General features: G+C 34.2%; 2 protein-coding genes across 2 annotated transcripts; both read left to right on the plus strand.

Moving 5' to 3' along the window:
• Positions 1-9,322: 9,322 nt before the first annotated feature.
• On the plus strand, positions 9,323-10,828 carry LOC120155520. Its single transcript, XM_039167057.1, has 2 exons — positions 9,323-10,019; positions 10,119-10,828. The coding sequence occupies exons 1-2, from the start codon at positions 9,323-9,325 to the stop codon at positions 10,826-10,828; spliced, it is 1,407 nt and encodes a 468-aa protein (XP_039022988.1).
• A 2,632-nt stretch (positions 10,829-13,460) lies between these two features.
• Positions 13,461-14,390, plus strand: LOC120155534 (fasciclin-like arabinogalactan protein 12). The gene has a single exon (XM_039167067.1). It carries the CDS (start codon positions 13,537-13,539, stop codon positions 14,308-14,310), a length of 774 nt encoding a protein of 257 aa, XP_039022998.1. The 5' UTR covers positions 13,461-13,536; the 3' UTR covers positions 14,311-14,390.
• The last annotated feature ends 6,125 nt before the right edge of the window (positions 14,391-20,515 follow it).

The raw sequence follows: 20,515 nt of genomic DNA on the forward strand, positions 1-20,515 counted from the left end.
ATGGGTTTTTATAAACTTTAATCCGGATTGAAAACAACTCAAATCGAAGCAACCTAAACCATAAATAATTCAAATTTAATTTAAATAAACTTGATTCGAATAGAATATTGATCTGATTTTAATTTGATAACTGAATCGAAGTGAATGAATAATTTATTTTTACTATTATCTATTTTCAAATAATGTGATAAATCATACAATGATATACATTTTATTATTCTTTTATATTATACTATTAGTTAACCATCATCTTTGATTTAAGCTGTAAACGAGTCGAGCTTGATTTAACTTGAAAAATTTAAAGTTGTGTTCGATTGATTTGAATGCTCACAAAGTTAAAATTATCAAGCTCAAATCGAACTCTAATGAAAAATTGATACTAATGTGTTTCAATTTAAAAATTGATTTAAAATTTTAAAAAATTAAATTTTTTTAAAAATAATATAAATATGATTGATTAATTTTAAAAAACTAAAAATTTAATATAATATTTTTCGAGTTAGTTATCAAATAGTCCGTTTTAACCCATTAAAATCTTGAATCGAGTTCATTTAATTTAAATATTGACCAAGCTTTTTTCAATTGAAACTCGAGTAGCTCCTAATTTATTCAATATCATTTATCTTGGACTTTAAGTTAATGGATAATGATAAGCAAGCGATTTTGTGATTGATAATGGAGTGATAAGAGGGTTTTTTCCAATACGACAGCTCGAATTTTTTTTTTTAGAAATATGACTGCCAAACTTTTAATTTTGGATCTACGATATTTTCTATAGTACTCGAGGTGACGAGTTCCCGTGGATAATGTGTGTGTATTATTGAATTTATTTAAAAAGAAATCATCACCTCAAGATGACAAGTTCCATTAAAATAATATTATCTTTTAAGCTATTTATTTAAATTGAAAATTGGGGAAAAATTAGAATTGATCACATCGAGGTGATAAGTTCCTTTAAAATAATATTATTTAATTAATATTATATTTTTCAAATTTTTTTCGTGGTTTTTTCTAATATTTTGGAGATAAAAACAATGTAAAAATTAAATATAGTTATTGATATTAATAAATTATTCAAAACATGTACTACATTCAATATAGGAATACAATTATAAAGGTTTTTATCGGTTCGATTGATATTTTGGAAGATGTGGACAATGATTCCTGTCATGACCTTCACCTCTACAGTGGCCACAAAACTTTGACAAACCTTGCTCTCATTGTGGATCATCCATATCAGTATGAATTCAAGTAGATTCAGTACGACCTCTTAACTTCCTTCGTAATTGTGGATTGGACAATCATTATTCAGAAATAGTTGGTGGCCAATATGCAACGTTTGGGAGATATTTAATGTTACAATTGTATATGTCGCACATAGTATGGAAGCTGTGACAATCATCAGCGTATGATTATGGGTCTACGTTCACATACATACATGCAACAACCACGTGAGCACATAGGTATTTAAAGACTTGAAATCGACCGCAATCACACCATTTTCTATACAGAATACCAATGTAGGTGGCAAAATTCCCACTCTCATGTGGTTATACAAGTGCTTGGACAACATAATCAGAATCGAGTCTGACAAAATTATGAACATACATTAATGTTGCATGTGTTTGATTTTTTTTTATTGCTTTCTTCAGATCTGGATCCCAATTTCTGCCTTCGTTGATCATTGCCTCTACTTGGGCACCTTTGTCTACTCATTCTTTACCAAATCTGAAGTAAGTCTCCCGAACAATATTTGCCACCAGAAGATGTCTAATTCCTTTAATAATTGAATTGATACATTCAACCAGATTGGTTGTCATATGACCATAACGTCGACCCTGACCGTCATTTGCCTATGATATTCTTTCCCGATGTATTTCAGCTGCAAAGTTATAAACCTCTTCTCTATATTTCCTCAGATTTTCCATCATTGCACGAAAGTTCAATTGTAGTAAAACGTATCCTGAAAAAAGTTAGATTTAAGTATAATAATAAATAAAGAACATAAATGATGGGAAAAAAGAATAAGTTACCCAAGTTGATAATCTATTTTTTGATATTCTCATTCTTAAGCCTCGTTATAGCATTTGAAGCAATATGACTTATGCAATACGCCGAAAATACATGGATGGTGACCACCTGCTCCCGGTTTTGCAATCGTGACCAACAACTGAGGTCAATGGTCTGAGAGTATACAAGCCCCATGTTGAGTGACAACATGGGAATACAAGTTTGACAGAAACAAATTCCACTTTTCTTCGAACTCATTTTTAACAACGGCAAAGACAATGGAGAAAATGTTTATGTCACCATCTTGTGCAACAGTTATCATCAGGACGTGTTTGTATACGCCATACAGAAAAGTGTTATCCACTTGAAACATTTGTTTGCAATATCGAAAACCTTCAATGGATGACTTGAAAGCCCAGAACAAGCCTCCAAAAACTCTCTTCCCTGGGATTACATGTCCATCAAACGTGGTCGTAGGATAAGTATAAGAGTGAACAATGGTTCTTGGGATGAAGAATTTCATTGTGTGCAACAAATGTAGAAGTTCATTGTACGACTGATCTCAATCACTGTATAATAGTGTTATAGTTTTCCTTTTAACCATCATACTTGTAGTAAGAGGAAGTATAACCAAATGTATTCTGGATTGATGCCACTATCATTGAAACTGGGATCCTTGAATTTTCACCACCAAAAGCTTAACGTATCCACATATGACATCTGAATCTAAGTTTTTATGGTCTTGTGTCAGGGAGCTCAATGTATAACTGTGCTGATCGTGGAACCTTGTGACTTCCCACAACATCTTTTATTGTAGGTATTAGACATATATCCTCCCCTTACAACTGATATTGTTGTTTATACACTTGACAAAACATGTCTTCTAATCAGACATCACAACATTGAATTTCATATGAGTTTTGATACAAAAATCATTTACTTCTAGTTAGGCATCCTTCTTAGTTTCAAACCGTGATCTAACTGCCAACTCTGTTGATCCGTCGTCCGATGTACCCTAGTGTGTTGTGCATATCTCCGGCATATCAGAAATCTCAAGATTCCTCATGACATCATAATATATGTAATGCATTACAATTGGATGATGACAGTGAGACATCCAGGGTTACGTTATTTTGGGTTGACTGGCGTTGGTTAATGTGCTCATCCTCGCTGATCATTCTGCAGTGCATGACCATGAGAAATCGCTGCATCTGAGACATCACCCACTATATCAAACCTTGTCCATCTGAAGTAGCCTCGGCGATACTAGAATCATCAATTACTGTTGTAGCAACCAATTTTTGTCTGACCTTTATTATTATTATTATTATTATTATTAAAATATTATGTATATTTTTACAGCCAAAATACAAGATTACTCTCCATCAGGCCCAAACAATCAACCTAACCAAAACAGACCCAAGTCTGTGACAACCCTAGCCTACCCTAACCCTCAACCCTAGCATGCTTCTGCCACCGTCGCTTGCTGTCATTGTCACCTAGGCTATGCCTGCTACTGCCACCGCCTAAGCCAAGTCTATCCCATCAGCTACTATCAGAGCCACCCTCAACCCGATTAAAGCCAGAAAATAGTGGCCGGGCAAATAAAAAACATATATATAATCTATAAAAAAATGGGAAGGGGAGGGATCGAAAAAAAGGGAGACAGGGGAATCAAAAAAGGAGAAACAATAAAAAGAATTCGAACTAAAAGAAAAAAGAAGATCGAAAAAAGAAAAGAATGAAGAGTTAAAAAAAAGAAATAAACAATAAAAAAAATGAAAAGACTAGAGAGGAGAATCTTACCATTTTTTTTATGTGGAAGTTTCATGGGAAGGGAACATTGTTTCAAAAGACAAAGGGTAGTTTTTTTCTTTCATATCTAGGCTTGGTCTCGCCGTTGTGGTCACCGCTCTACGGTGGCCGGAGATTGTCCAATTTATCTCTCGGTTGAGAGAAACAAAGAGCGAAGGTAGAGAGTAAAGGAAGAAGCAACAGGGAAGGAAGAAAAAAAGAGGTTAGGGGTTTCTAAAACTTATAATAGAGATTTTATATGTTTTTCAAAATGACGTCGTTTTGGGTTAGGATAATCCTATGTTTAGCGCATGGTATATCCACGTAAGGAGGAGTTCAAATTTTGTAACGTTTTATTTTAGCCATTAGATACAAGTTTATATTTTCATGTTTCAAGCTTTAACTTTTATCTCACTTACATTTTGGTCACTACTCTTTTAGTTTAATGCTTGAATATTCTTATAGTTATTTGCACGATTAATCCATGTTTTCCAAGTTATATTTTGATTTTATCCTTAGCCTAAGTGATTAATTTATAGGTTTAATGCTTGTTTTTTTACTTATCTAGTTCTCGTCCCCGTAGTTTTAAATGCATATATTTTATATATTGAAATAATTTTCTAATTCACCTATAAATACTATAGTCATACGTATGTATATATATATATATATATATATATATATATATATAAGGTAGTACCATACGTATATATAATTTATGAAAATGTGGATTTTTTATATATTATATATGTATTTTTTATATAGTAAAAACCAATCATTTTAAACATTTTAGTTTTATAAGACCCCTTGTTAGTCGATTATCCTATGGAAGACCTCAAAAAATTTGTAGTGTCATTTTTAGGGTTATTCTAAAAAAATGTTTTATTATTATTTACTATTTATTTATACCTAAAATATTTAAAAGTACATAAATATGCATCTTTTAAATAAAAGTGTTTTATTATATAATTATTTTAAATAAAAAAATAAATTATAGTATATTTTATGAGAAATATCTCGAACGAAGAGCGGTCTATAGAAAACCCTCCAAATACATGGAGTGAGTAAAAATTGCATGAGTGAATGAATGTCCCATCAATTTCAACTTAATTAATATAAATATATTATGCGTTAATTTATTTGTTTAAATTTGTACATTTTGGACATCTTATTTATTATTTTCATGTAATTTATTATTGTTGCATTCATTACACTTTCATTTAATTTTTTCTCATTTTTGTATAATAAAAGGTAACGTTGTTTTATATCAAGAATTAATGGAATCGTATCCAACATGATTGGATAATGATTGTCGTTAATTATTGAAGTAAATGGACTTCATTTTTCAAATAAAATCAAGTGAATTAAATCATTTTCATCGAGTCAAATATTTTGCAAAGAAATTCAATCTTTCATTCAAAGAAATAAAATGATCATTATTTAAGTTTTGAATTCAAATTTAAAAAGTTCCACTACTTAGACAACGTATAACCGAGAGTACCAATTTTGGGCGTTGTGGGGGTGCATATCCTTCCCCCACACGTAATCGACTACCAAACCCTTAAAAATGAACCTCTGGTAACACACAGACTAATTTTCGTCTTTAAAAATGATTTTTCTTAAAATTGTTTAAAAAATGTTTTTAGGTATTCGACCTACCTAACCCAAAAGTCGTTGACAACTCTAAATTTCAAATTAAACAAAAATTTATATTTTCCAAAATAAAGTCTTAATTATATTTTAATTATATTTATTTTTAAAAAATGGTTATGACAATTGTTGTGTCATCATTTAGCATCACAAAAGTTTCATCATCCTCCCTAAAATCAGCAAGACTTTCACCAAATCGTCCGACAAAGTTATCTCGATCTTTTGATGATCATTATTCTTCGGTCACAGGTGCATTAGTTGAGGAAGTAGGAATATCTGCAGTTTCAATGTATATCTCAATCATTTGATTATTTGAAGATTGATGCATGCCAACCATAATAGCTATATCGTAATCATCATCAAGCTGGATTGCTCCAAATTTGAGCGAAGCCTCTGAATTATGTGTCGATAACTCAAACATGAAACAAAAGCTCTAAGTTTTCTCTCGATTTATTTCTTCATTTGGCAATGTGATACATCGACAGGGAACATTATGTTTACGTGCCTCTTTGACATAAACACAACACCATCATCAGTTTGGATAACTTGGCCATTTAAGTGGGAGATTGTGAAAAATTTGTTAGCTATAGCTTGAGAAAGGTTTTTGGTCGTTCAATGTAGTTGTACAAAGTATAATTTTAGTGAAGATTTACATTAAGTGAGCCAATTTTAAAAAGTGAGCTATCATCAATGATCATTCATTAAAACATGCATTTCTCATAGGCAAAATAATGCACCATGGTAGAAACTTTTCAATGCCCAATTGATCATCTTTAGCAACTTTTCAATGATATATCAACTCATTTCAGAAAACTTTTCAGTGGTGACATATCACTTCATATCAGAAAAACGTGTATTTCTCATAGGCAAAATAATGCATCGTGTTAGAAACTTTTCAGTTCACAAACTTTCGTAAACCTATTAATATGTGGGAGGTGAAGGCTATTTTACTCATTTGAAGCAAAAAAAATCTAAAACAACTTCAGTCTCTTACTTCCAAAGCTTGAGTTTTTTGCGAACATGACACATATTCTTGCAATTGTTTTTTATGATTGCAAATCTTTAACCATGTGTTTCGAACAAAATATTTAACTAGACGAGTTGAAGTTCAATATACAAATAAGGGTTCAACTCGAAATCAGTAGAAGAATATCTTTGTTATACTATAAATTTCCACTATTATGCACGAGGTTTCATTTAAGCGATGATGTCGACCTTGCTGGTATGATTGAGACATACTTCTATCATTCTTTGTTTGATGTCGATTTGCTTGTAGAGTTCGCTGATCTCGACCTTACTCATATGGTTGAGGATGTTGCTTCCAGCTCAAACATCCCACCAACTCAGACAAATGACGAAGAAACAAACATATATGATGGAGACCTAGAAGCATGATTCTAATTTGTACGTGAACGACAACAAGAAAAAACATGAATAATTGAATAACTTAATAGTACTTCTGAAGAGTCTACTGATTATAAAAATTAAAACATCATAACGAATACGATTATGTTTATAATTTTATTTATTGTTTAAGGTGTGTGTAAAGTTATTTCTATTTATGTTGATTTTATCTCCATAATATTAGAACGAAAAACAACCACAAAAAACTGGAAAAAATCATATTAGTTAAATAATATTATTTTAAAAGAACTCGTCACCTCAACATGACAAGTTCTAACCTTTTTTCTCTCAATTTTCAATTTAAGTAAATAACTTAAAAATAATATTATTTTAATGAAACTCGTCACTACGAGGTGATGAGTTCTTTTTAAATTAATTAAATAATACATACATAATATAATAATATTATCTACGGGAACTTGTCATCTTGGGGTGGAGAGTTCCCCCTATAGTGTAAAAAATAAATAGATCACAAATTAAAAGTCGAACAACCCTATTTCCAAAATAAAATTTCTTGGGCTACCGTATTGGACCAAAAAACTGACAAGAGGGTTATAATCGGGCTATGCGATAGTGAGTTTCGTAATTGGGTTGATATTTGTAATTGAGTTTGTATTTAATAAAAAATATTATTTTAATAGTTTTAAATGATTTACAATGAAGTATATGTTTAAAATTCTTTTAGTTTATTAATAATGCGCACATACCCTATAGCGCATCTTTTTAAACTCGAATCTTCTAAAAAAGCAATATTCTTTTTATCACCAAATTACTCAATGATTTTTAAAAATATTTCTTTAATTTCAAAGGCTAAAAATATCATTATACCTTTTTCAAAATCAATACATATGGATTAATACAAGAACTACTTAAACCAAAATGACATTTTTGAATAATTATAAAGTTATTCCAACTTGAGGAGCGTTTAAGCCGGTGAAGCCAAACGATTTTTTTAATATTAACTTAACTATAATTAGCCAATTGATAAGCAATTAACAATTGATAATAATGAACAAACTAACTTATCTCAGTGGGTAAAGAAATTGTTGTTGTTCTTAGAGGTCACTGGTTCGAGCATTAGCGACTGCAACATGATAATTGAGCGTTCATTGTCAAATGGTTGAGAGTATATTTGGAACAAATAATACTTATAATCACCTTAGCTTAACTTAATTAAAGATAAAACAAATGGTAATAAATTATAATAAATAAAAATGATGGATGAGTATAAAAAGAGAAAACAAAAATACTTTTATACATACTTGATCCCAAGTAAGATTTAAACGAAGGGTATCATAATTAAATATATAAAGCTTATTACACCATTAATGAAAATAATATGTGGGAAAATTATGATACAAATAATTTATGTATTAAATTTTTTGTTTTTATTTAAAGTTGAATAATATAATGCAAGTAAAACAAACAAAAAAAAAAAACTAAAATATTAAAAAGTTCTTTAATTGCTTATATACATATTTAAAATATTATACTTAAGTACGTTTTCCTTTTAAATTTATATCTAAATAAATTCTTATTTAAAAAAACTATGTCAAAAAGTGTAGAAGTGGCAAGGACTTATTTATTTTATTTTATTTTATTTTGCTTCTATTTTCCAAAAGTAGTTTTTGATGGACATCCTTTGCTTATAAGATTTTTAATTATATATGTTTTCTTTAGTCATGTTCTATTAATAGATCAATTTCATCAAATAATTGAAGAAATTACTGTAATTTAAATCAAGTAAAAATAAATATTTAATAATTTGATTCCTAATCTGTCGATTAATACCTCATAATTAATCAACTCATTAATTAAAAATAAAATAATTATATCTAGATATAATTCACTTTTAAATTACACAATTAGAAATGTTCAAAAGGGACACTTTTATGACACATAAAGCAAAACCCTAACTTATAGATGATTAATTGAACATTGACGAGATTGCAACCTTGCATCGAATTCAAGAAAAGGCAAAAATTATATAGGCTTAATTCGAAAGAAATATTTTACAGCTATTCGGTCAACATAAATAAAGGTATAAATTTTCTTTTAGTCCCTCTACTATACTGAATATCGAAATTTGATCTTTTCAATTTTAATTTATCATAATTTAATCCTTCATTTTAACAAAATGATGAGTGGATGTAAATTAAAAATTTTATTAAAGAAGGTATAAAACAAGAAACTAAAAAAAACTGAAATGAAAGTCTATGTCTACTAATTTATTCCTCTCAAAACCTTGTCCTTTAGCAAATTGTCTTAAGAATAAATTAAGGAATCTAAAAAAAAATTTAACTCCAAAATCCAAGGCTTTGTTCACCGTGACAAGTCCTTTATAAATAGGTTCATTCTCTGCAATTATTTTCATCACCTCTTCTGCATTGATCGATTCGATCACTTAAAGAAGACGGGAGAAGGAGAAAGAAACACTTAGGCAGTGTGTCAAATCCTTTATACTATGAAGCCACGTAGTATATTGGCGGTTCTCGTTGTTATGTTGCTATGCACTGAAGCCGTCCTTGTGCATGGTGATAATAAGGGTGGCAACGGTAATGGAAATGGCAATGGCAACGGTAATGGAAACGGCAATGGCAACAGAAATGGTAATGGAAATGGCAACGGAAACAGCAATGGCAACGGCAATGGTAATGGAAATGGCAACGGAAATGGAAACGGTAATGGAAACGGAAATGGCAACGGTAATGGAAACGGCAATGGTAATGTAAACGGAAACGGCAACGGAAATGGAAACGGTAATGGAAACGGCAATGGCAACGGAAACGGAAATGGTAATGGCAATGGCAACGGCAACAGCAATGGTAATGGAAACGGAACCGGTAATGGTAATGGCAATGGTAACGGAAACGACAATGGTAACGGAAACGGTAATGGCAATGGCAATGGGAATGGCAACGGCACCAACAATAACAATGGCAAGGAAAATGGAGGTAAGAAGTATGATGATGAAGTGGATTATGACCACTTGTCCCCATCGAAGAGTGGACAAGAACGTGCCTACTGCAAGGCCAAAGGTGATTGTTACCACCAGACTCTTGTTTGTCCCTCTGAATGCCCTCAAAGGAAGCCTAAGCATAATAAGAAGCAGAAGGGTTGCCATATTAACTGCGCCAGCAAGTGTGAAGCCACTTGCAAGTGTAAGCATAAATAATACCTTCAATTCTCACCATTATTAACCCCCAATCCCAAGTTTATAGTTAGCTTCAACTGATTCTAAAATTCCCACTCTTTTCCAGGGAGGAAACCAGAATGTGATGGCTACGGTTCTATTTGCTATGACCCTCGTTTTATTGGCGGTGATGGAGTTATGTTCTACTTCCACGGAGCTAAAGATGGAAACTTCGCCATTGTCTCGGACGATAAGCTTCAAATCAATGCTCATTTCATCGGCACTAGACCCCAAGGAAGGACTCGCGATTTCACGTGGGTGCAAGCCTTGGCCGTCATTTTCGATTCCCTCACTCTTGTCATCGGAGCAAATAGAGTTTCTCATTGGGACGACAACATCGATGCTCTAAGTGTTCGATGGGATGGAGACACTGTTAACATCCCTTACGACGCAGAAGCGGAATGGAGGAATGGACAAGTGTTGATCGAAAGAACCGATGAAAGAAACAACATTCTCGTCAAAGTATCAGGATCGGTGGAGATTTACATAAGAGTGAGACCAATTGGGAAAAAGGAAAATAGGGTTCACAAGTATCAGTTACCGGATGATAATGCCTTTGCTCACTTGGAAACACAGTTCAAGTTCAGCAACTTAAGCGATGACGTTGAAGGAGTGTTGGGAAAAACGTATCGCCCTGGTTACGTGAGCCCGGTGAAGAGAGGGGTGCCAATGCCCATAATGGGTGGGGAAGATAAGTATCAAACCCCATCTCTGTTTTCGACTTTCTGCAAATCTTGCAGGTTTCAAAGACCCTCTGTATCAGTTGCCAGAATCTGAACTGAATTTCATATTCTGCATTTCCATGCTAATAGCAATAAACACAGAATAAATTTGTAAGAGAATAAGGGCCTTAAGAAAATTGCCCATTATACCTTTTTCATGTACTTGAAATATTTATTAATAGGGAAAAATTCGTATTTAGTCACTCAATGTTTTGTACGGTTCTGTTTTGATCACTCAATTATTTTTTTAATATCATACTTAACATTATGTTTTCGTTTCATTTTGTTTACTCGCCGTTCAAAAGTTAACAGTGACACTGATGTGTCAAATTAAGATAATGTCACACCATCATTGAAATAAATAAAATATCATGTCAGTATTTTTGTTAATTTTTAACACCATATGATCAAAATGAAACCAAAACATAACGTAAGGTATAATTTTGAAGAAAAAATTATCGAGTGACCAAAACATAACCGCATGAATGGTTAGCTATACATTTAATGCACATTATTGGTATATTAAATTATATATAAATATGTATTTTTCAAGTGATTATAGCATAAAAAAGTTCACGGATGACCATCAGACCTACCCATATAAACATGAAACAAAGTGAAATCCAACTCTATTGATGAGATATTGACGCACTCGGTTGTTTTGAAGATGGAACAAAGTTCACAACCAACTGTCCAGAAAGGGCTCTTTCGCGAACAAAATGAAAATCTATTTCCACATGATTCACACGAGCATGGTGAGTGGAATTAGCAGCCATGGAAATGGTGGATGAGTTGTCACACCAAACCACTAGTTCACCTTCAATTTGCAGCCCAACATAGTCCATAATATAACGTTCCAGACAAATATATGAGAATACGCTTAACTGTCCTCCAGTCTATATCACATGGACTATTCATATAATGACTGACCTTGTTAACCGCAAAGGCAATGTCCGGTCTCGCAATGTCACATACTGCAAACCACCGATAATACTCCGATACAAATGAATATCCTCAAAAACAGACCCATCTCCTGCTTTCAGTTTTGGATACACAACCATGGGCGTTGGTGTTAGATTCGAACAAGCCATACCAGCTTTTTCCAATAGCTTAGTTGCATAGTGCCTCTGACTTAGCAGCAAGCCTTGAGAATGCTGATGAACCTTCATTCCAGAAAGAAGAAAGAACTCAACATGACCCAAATCTTTAAGCAAAAATTCAGCACTTATATGTTGAACCACCTCATCAACCTCTTTACTATCGCTCCCAGTGATGATGATATCATCAACATTCACCATCAACAACAACTTGGAGTTGTCACCATTTTTTATGAACAAAGAAGAATTAGCTGTTGAGGTGGTGAAACCAATTTTGATTGTGAGAACTCTCTTCAACGTATCGTAGTAAGCTCTCGGGGCTTGTAGAAGTGGATGAAGATTATGGAGATGGTAGATGATGAGATGGATAACAGTAGGTAAAGAAATATGTGAGGTGGATGATGATAATGGTCGATGTTGATATGAAACTGACGGAGAGGATGATATATGTTGAGAAGGAACAGACAATGAAGACGCTAAGTGATGAGACGAAGAAAGAGGTGATGAAGATGAAGGATGTTGTGAAGTGGAGTGCATGATAGGAGATAAAGATGAAATCAGCTGTTGATGTGGAGAAGGGGGCACAGAATAGAACTGACCAAAATGAGGCCAACTAGATATTTCTATGTAATATAAGGGTTAATTCGAGCCAATGTCTGTAATAAAAGAATTAAACTGATTCGTTTAATAGTAGAAGGACTAAACTGATATAATTCCTATAATAGATGGACCTAAAAAGTACTTTTATCCCAAGAAACATCCGAGCGAAAACTAGAAGAATGTTACTTCGTACATAGATAACCTTCCTAATTAGAAAAACGGTCCCAATCGCCCAACCTACCCAATGGGAAAAACTTACTTCCTAAGTTAGGCATTGGCAATCAAAAACCAAAGCAATTATTCGTATCTTTATTTGGCCACACATCCACTCCACTATCTCCTCTGTTTTTCCTGCTTTCCCAAGCAATATAGTTGCTCCAACTCCCATCAATTTCTGTATCTAGGTTTAATTACACCTTTCATCACTCAACTTTAACATGTTTTAATTAAATCTTTCAATGTATCGATATTAATATTGTATCATTCAAGGTTTTCTATTAGCATGACCATTAGTTTACTTGATAAATGCTTGCTCCAATTTAAATTTAAAGGGTTTAAAAATTAGTCTGATATTGTGTTTTTAGTTTAATCACAGATATTCGATATTCCGAATGATTATTGAGATCGAATTTTGTCAAGATTTATTATAAGGGTGATCTTCCTAACTTATTTTAAGGCATTACATACAAGTTGTCCATCTATAGGTACACATGCATTTACAATTTGATTCATGTGTTTTTAATAGATCCGACTTGATATTTCACACTTCAATTTATTAACATTTAAAAATTAATTTAATATCTGAATTATAATTTAGACGTGTTTGATGCAAATATCAGTTGATATTAATTTATATGAGAAAGTGACATGTACACCAAATTCTAAAGTTAATGACTACGTTTTGGTAAGTAAATTAGCATATTTTACCTAACTTGAATCGCTCAAATCCTTAATAAACCCCCCTCCCCTCCAATTGAATCATCCAAAACATTTTGTTGAAGGATCACTTCTCTTGCATTTTACATTGTTCTTGCCGAAACAACACCTTCCAATACATCCCAAAATAATGAAGCAACAAAATGCATGCACCACTCTCTCATTTCTCATACTTTTCGTCCTCCATTGTTCAACAACTTTAGCCCAAGGTCCGGCAGCAGCTCCGGCAGCTCCGGAAGCTCCTGTGGCACCAACACCGGCACCTCCTGGTCCAACGAACGTCACGAAAATCCTCGAAAAAGCCAGCCAATTCACCCTCTTCATTCGTCTTCTAAAAACTACACAAGTAGCCAACCAGCTTCTCGGTCAGCTCAACAACTCAAACAATGGGATGACCATTTTCGCGCCGACGGACAACGCCTTCTCGAGCCTTAAATCCGGCACGTTGAATTCGCTCAACGACGAACAAAAGGTCGAGCTGGTGCAGTTCCACATCATCCCGACGTACCTCTCGTCGTCTCAGTTCCAAACAATTAGTAACCCTTTGAGAACCCAAGCCGGTGACAGCGGCGATGGGAAGTTCCCTCTCAATATCACCACATCGGGAATCTCGGTGAACATAACAAGCGGGTTGACGAATACTAGTGTTTCGGGTACTATTTACACGGACGGTCAGCTTGCGGTTTATCAGATCGATCAGGTGCTTCAACCTATGCAAATATTTGCTCCTAGGCCTCCAGCTCCTGCGCCGGCGCCCGCGAAGTCGAAGAAGAAGAAGTCTGCCGTTGTTGCCGATAGCCCTGATGATGAAACCCCTGCTGATAACAACTCCAAAGCGGCGGCCACCATGCAAAATGTAGCCTTGTTTGGTGTTGCTGCTGTAGTTGCTGCATTTTATTTGTAAACATGAAAATGGAGAAAGGAAGAAGATAGTAATTTTGATGGTTTGGATTAATATTCAATGGTGGTGATCAAGATGTTGGTTCTTTGTATGTTTTATGGAGAAAGAATTCATATCATTATATTTGGGTATAAGAATAAATTCTAATATTAAAATTATGAAAAGATTAAATACTTATGTTTTAATGTATAATTCACTAATATATGCATGTATTTCGCATTTAAAAACCAAAACGTTGAATTGGAATTTATTTTACCAAATAAAATTAAAAAAAGGAAAAAAATCATATCTGAAGAATATTTGTTGTACTATATGTTGGGAACATGCTGCATGTCGGAAAGACCTTTTAATTGTATGGAAGTGACCAGATCCTATGTCCTACTAATTTTCCTAGAGGATCCAATGCTCACAATTATTCAAATTTTGTTTTGTGAGCCTATTCAAACTCAAAGACAGATTGTAATTTCTTTATTTTTTTATATGAAATTATAAAATCATGTTCTTTATTTATATTGGATATATAATTATCTCGGGTACATAATTAAATTAAAAATTAAAAATAGAAATTATGTTTATTTTCTAATATTTATATTAAATAAACAATTTTTGAATTTGTAGGGTTATTTATGTTTATATGTGATGTTAATATGTAAAAGGTTTATTTCACCAATGAAATATATAAACTACATTATACTTTTCATTCAGTTATCTAAAGTATTTTTTTTATCAAAACAAATACATAAAATATATATTTTTTATTTTGATTTCTAAGATATTTTTAATCAGCGTTTTTCCCGATATATCACCTATACCCTATATATTTCCCTGTCAGGCACCATTCAAACTATTTTTCCCGATCTAATACCTTTTCAGTAAGGCGCGCCCCTGTAACGCGCTTTACGGTGATCTGGCACCACGTGGGGTAAGGCGCGCCCCTTACAGTGCGCCTTATGCTGACATAGACACACGTGTCTAAAGCGCGGCCCCTGGGGCGCGCCTTACGCCACGTGGGGCTATAGTGCAGGGCAGGCGCCGCGCTTTTCAATTATCACATGCTCAATTATCAGACATGCATAATTTACCCGAACTTCTTGGCTTTAAATCATCCTTTCTCGGCTTTAAAGCATCCCTTCTCGGTTATAAATAGCTCTCTCCCCGTAAACTCTCTCACAATTCCCTCTCAACCTAGAAATTAACACAACAATCATTTCAACCAGTAAATAACACTTGACAATCCTCTTAAATTTGATTCAGAAGTTCGTTCAATCTTTCGTTATAAGGTAATTTTGTTATAATATTTTTTATTATACTTATTGTTTATTATGATTATTTGAAAAAATATTATACTAATTGTTTTCAATTAATTTCTATGCCAGTTCAAGGGGAAAGCGGGAGCATACGTCGAAATATTTTTGCGGTACAGGTAATAATATAAAATTATATTATTTAAATTATTTACGTTTATGTGTAAAAATTTTATTGTGTTATATTTTCGTTCATATATTATTTATTTAAGTAGGTTTGTTTCAGTTGTTTTTTTGCATATATAATATTGTCGCACTTTTAAACTGTAAGAATGGCTCGACTTTCAGCTATTGTTTATTATGATGGAGAAATTCGAGAAGATGAAACCGACGTTGTTTTCGTATCAAATGAGCGTGTTAAAATATCATTCAAGAGAAACATAACTCTTGAGGAGCTGATAACGAAGATTTCGAGGAAGGTTCATGTTGGAAGTAGTAGAAGAATGTCGTCGTTACAGTACAGATTTCCAACATCATTGTTGCCATTAACTTATACAACGTTCGAACTATCGAACAATGATGATGTTGAAATGATGGCTGATTCTCAAAGTAACTATCCAGACGTCGATATTGAGATGTATGCAAAGTTTGTTCAAGTGTGTGTTGTTCGGGGTCAGTCATTAAGCTCCCACTATGGGTTGGCTGAACAAGTTGACAGCCCGACTACAGTAATGTGTAATGATTTTAATGTCATAATGGGAAATCCGCATCATGGTGCCGTCACATCAACTTAAATGGGGATACATTCATCCGTAACTCCTTACGATATATACCGAGGTGGGTCCACGAACAATCCGTATGGCAACATCGCGTCCAGTTCAAGGGGAATGCATTCATCTGCAAATTTCTTTGACCTTAATATGGAGAAGACATCAACGCAACAATCTGTGCAGTTTCCATTTGACACGATGGCTTCAAGCTTCAGGGGGAGGCATTCAACTGCGAGCTTTTTCGATCTCAATGTCGATATGTCTTCTAGTTCAAGGGGAAGACGTGCAAGTAGTAGGTTCTTCGACCTAAATGTGGAGAGCATAGAGGAACCATCATCTCCACCAAAAAAACCGCTTCGTGAGCCTGGTGCGGATGGTGCTGAGACTGGACTATTCATTCACCCAGAATCACCGCAATTCAACTCCGATGATGATGTAGATGAAGTTTCCTCAAATGTGGCATAAGCTGACCCTCCAGCACACATGGATGAAGCTGATTATGGTGCAATGTACGGGCCAGAATTTGCGGATATGCCTCATCTCGGTAACTATGAATATCACTCATCAATAAGTAATGGCGAGTTATCTTTAGGCATGGAGTTTTCAAGCAAAGAAGAAGCGATAATGGCTATAAAAAATTATAATATCCGTAATTTTGTTCATTCAAGAGTCGATTGGTCCACGACAAAAAAATATGTATGCTAATGTGCCCGACGCGAAAATGGAAACAATTGGATGGTTCGCGTATCGAAGAGGAAAAAGAAAAACAACAGATGGGAACTAACATTATACAACGATCCTCACACATGTTGTACTGGAGGGGTCAACCAAGATCATCCCAACTTGGACTCTGAAGTGATATGCCAAGCCATCATGCCCATGGTAAAAGCAAGCTCTCATATAGCTGTTGATGTGTTGATTTCAGCTATACAATCGCAGTATGGGTACATTGTCTCCTATAAAAAAGCTTGGTTGGCAAAACAAAATGCCATTGTCAAACTTCATAGTGAATGAGATGCATCTTACAACGAACTTCCAGGCTGGTTTAGGTTGGTGTGGAGGTTCAATCCTGGGATAATTGTGGACTTCGAAACCTCCTATGCATACCATAATGATCGAGTTTTTCGCGATCGATGCCAATTCTCTCGGGTTTTTTGAACTTACCCACAATGCGTTAATGTTGTCAAATATTGCAAGCCTGTGGTCCAGATCGACGGGACTTTCTTTTATGGAAAATACAAGCAAGTTTTATTATTGGTACTTATCCAATATGACAATCGCAACATTCTTCCAGTTGTTTTTTCTCTTGTTAAAGGAGAAGATACTGATTTTTGGGCTTTTTCCCTCCAAAACTTACGTGCACATGTTATCACGAGGGAGAAAATCTGTGTCATTTCAGATCGCGGAGCTGGGATCAAAGAAGCAATGAAGTCTTTGGGTCCAATGTGGTAATTACCTCTTGTCCAACATAGGTATTATCTCCAACACATTACTGCGAACTACCATGGAAGGTACAAGAAGAATGATGAACGCCAATTAATTGTGCGCATGGGTAAGTTAAACTGATGTAGTTTGTTTTCTTTCGATCATTTTAATTTTGCAAAGAAAGAAAGTTAGTAAGTTATACATTTTTTGATCAGGTTACAAACTACTTCCTCAAACGTTTGAATCAATGCTTCAAGATTTGAGGGCGAAAAATGAGGAAGGATACGATTACATCAGCCTCATCGATAAAGATATGTGGACGAACGCATATAATGGTGGATATCGATATGGACACATAACGACCAACTTGGCTGAGGCAATCAATTCAATCTTAAAGGGTGCACGTCACTTACCTGTAGCGGCTTTGGTAAAAACTACATATTTTTGTTTGGGGGTATTTATAGGGAGGGGGTGGGGGTGTGAACGGTCGGGGTAGGTGGGTAATTAAACTTAAGGCACGCCACAGGGGGCACTCCTTTCTAACGCGTGTCAGATTTAAAGGAGCGTATTTAAGAGAAATCATATCTCGAAACATTTTACCGATACGATAACAAATATTAAATTGCGTTATTTAACTTATTATGAATATTTTTTAATTTTTTAGTATTAGTTTATATTTTAATTCGTATATTATTTATTTAATTAGGGAATGATCGTATATTAGAAATAATTATTCGTTTTTGCAGATATAAGACTTTCAATCTTTTAAACTCTCAAAATGAGGCGTATTTAAGCTATTGTTTACAATGATTGAGAAATTTGGGAAGATGAAACCAGCGTTGTCTTCGCATCAAATTATTTTGTCACCTTATACTTTAAGAGAAACGTCACTCTTAAGGAGCTGATCACTAAAATCTCAAGAAAGGTTAATGTTGGAAGTAATAGAAGGTTGTCCTCATTTTAGTATAGATTTCCAACTACATTATTTCCGTTAACTTATTCAACATTCAAATTCTCCAACGATGATGATGTTTCTATGACGGTTGATGCTCAGTATCAAAATTCAAACGTTGTTACACAAATATATGTCACATTTGTTGAAGTGTATGCAATTTGTGGTATGTCATTATGCTCCTACTATGGGCTGGCTTAACAAGCTGATCAAGTTGACAGCCCAACTTAAGTAATGTGTAATGATTTTAACTCGTTAATGGGAAATCCACATCCATGTATCATCTCATCAAGTTCAATGGTGAGACATTCATCAGCAACTTGTTACGATCTCTACTAAGGTGGCTCCACGAACAATCTTTATGGCAACATTTTTTCCAGTTCAAGGAGAAATCATTCATCTGCCAATTTCTTTAACCTTAATATGGATATGTCCTCAACACAATAATTTGTTTAGTACCCATTTGACACGATGCCTTCATGTTCCAGGGGGAGGCATTCAACTACGAGCTGCTTCGACCTCAATGTGAAGATGTCTGAGACACAACACTCAATTCAAAACCCATATGACACGATGCCTACAAGTTCAAGGGGAAACATTCAAATACCATCTTGTTTGACCTAAATATCGGCATCACAGAGAAACCCTTATCTCCGCTAGAAGAACCTCTTTGTGAGCCAAGTGCAGATGATGCTGATATTGGACTATTCATTGAATCAGAATTAATGCAATTTAACATGAACTTCGATGATGATGTAAATGAAGTTCCCACGAATACGGTACACACCGAACCTCCAACACATATGTATGAAGTTGACTATGATGCAATGTACGAGCCAGAATTTACGGATATGTCTAATATTGGTGACTACAGATTTAACTCATTATTCAATGATGGGGAGTTATATATCGGAATGAAGTTTCCATCCAAAGAAGAAGCGATGACTGCAATTAAGAATTACAACATTGGTAATTTTGTTCACTCTAGAGTTAATCGATCCACCACCGAAAAGTATGTATGTCACTATGTCCAACGTGATAACGAATGTAACTGGATGGTTTGTGTATCGAAGAGGAAGAAGAAAAACAACATATGGGAACAAAAAACATATAATGTTCCTCATACATGTTGTGCTAGAGGGATCAACCAAGGCAATCTCAACTTAGACTCCGATGTTATCTATCAAGCCATCATGCCTATGGTCAAAGCAAGCCTCATATAGCTATTGCAATATTGATTTCACCTATACAGTCTCAATATGGGTACACCTTCTCCTACATGAAAGCATGGAAGGCAAAGAAGAATGCCATTAAAAAACTTCACGGCAAGTGGGATTCATTTTACAATGAACTATCAAGTTGGTTTAGGGTAGTGTGTAGACTGAATCCTAGGACAATAATCGACTTTGAAACTTGTGATGCATACCATAATAATCGAGTGCTTCAATATCAATACCAATTCTATTAGCCTTTTTGGACTTACCCATAATGCATTAATGCTGTGAAATACCGCAAGCTCATGGTCTAAATTAATGGGACATTATTGTATGGAAAATACAAGTAAGTTTTACTATTGGCAGTTGTCCAAGATAGTAATCGTAACATTCTTCCAGTTGTTTTTTGCCCTTGTTGAAGGTGAAGATACATATATTTGGGCTTTTTTCCTCAAAAACATACGTTTAAATGTTGTCACGAGGGAAAGATCTACATCATTTCATACCGCAGAGCTAGGATCAAACCAGCAATGGACTCTTTGGTCTAATATGGCAATCGTCCCATGTCCAACATCAGTATTTTATCGAACTTATTACCGCAAA

Source organism: Hibiscus syriacus, unplaced genomic scaffold (genome assembly GCF_006381635.1).
Source record: "Hibiscus syriacus cultivar Baekdansim isolate YM2019G1 unplaced genomic scaffold, ASM638163v2 tig00111193_pilon, whole genome shotgun sequence".
Classification (NCBI taxonomy): Eukaryota; Viridiplantae; Streptophyta; class Magnoliopsida; order Malvales; family Malvaceae; genus Hibiscus; species Hibiscus syriacus.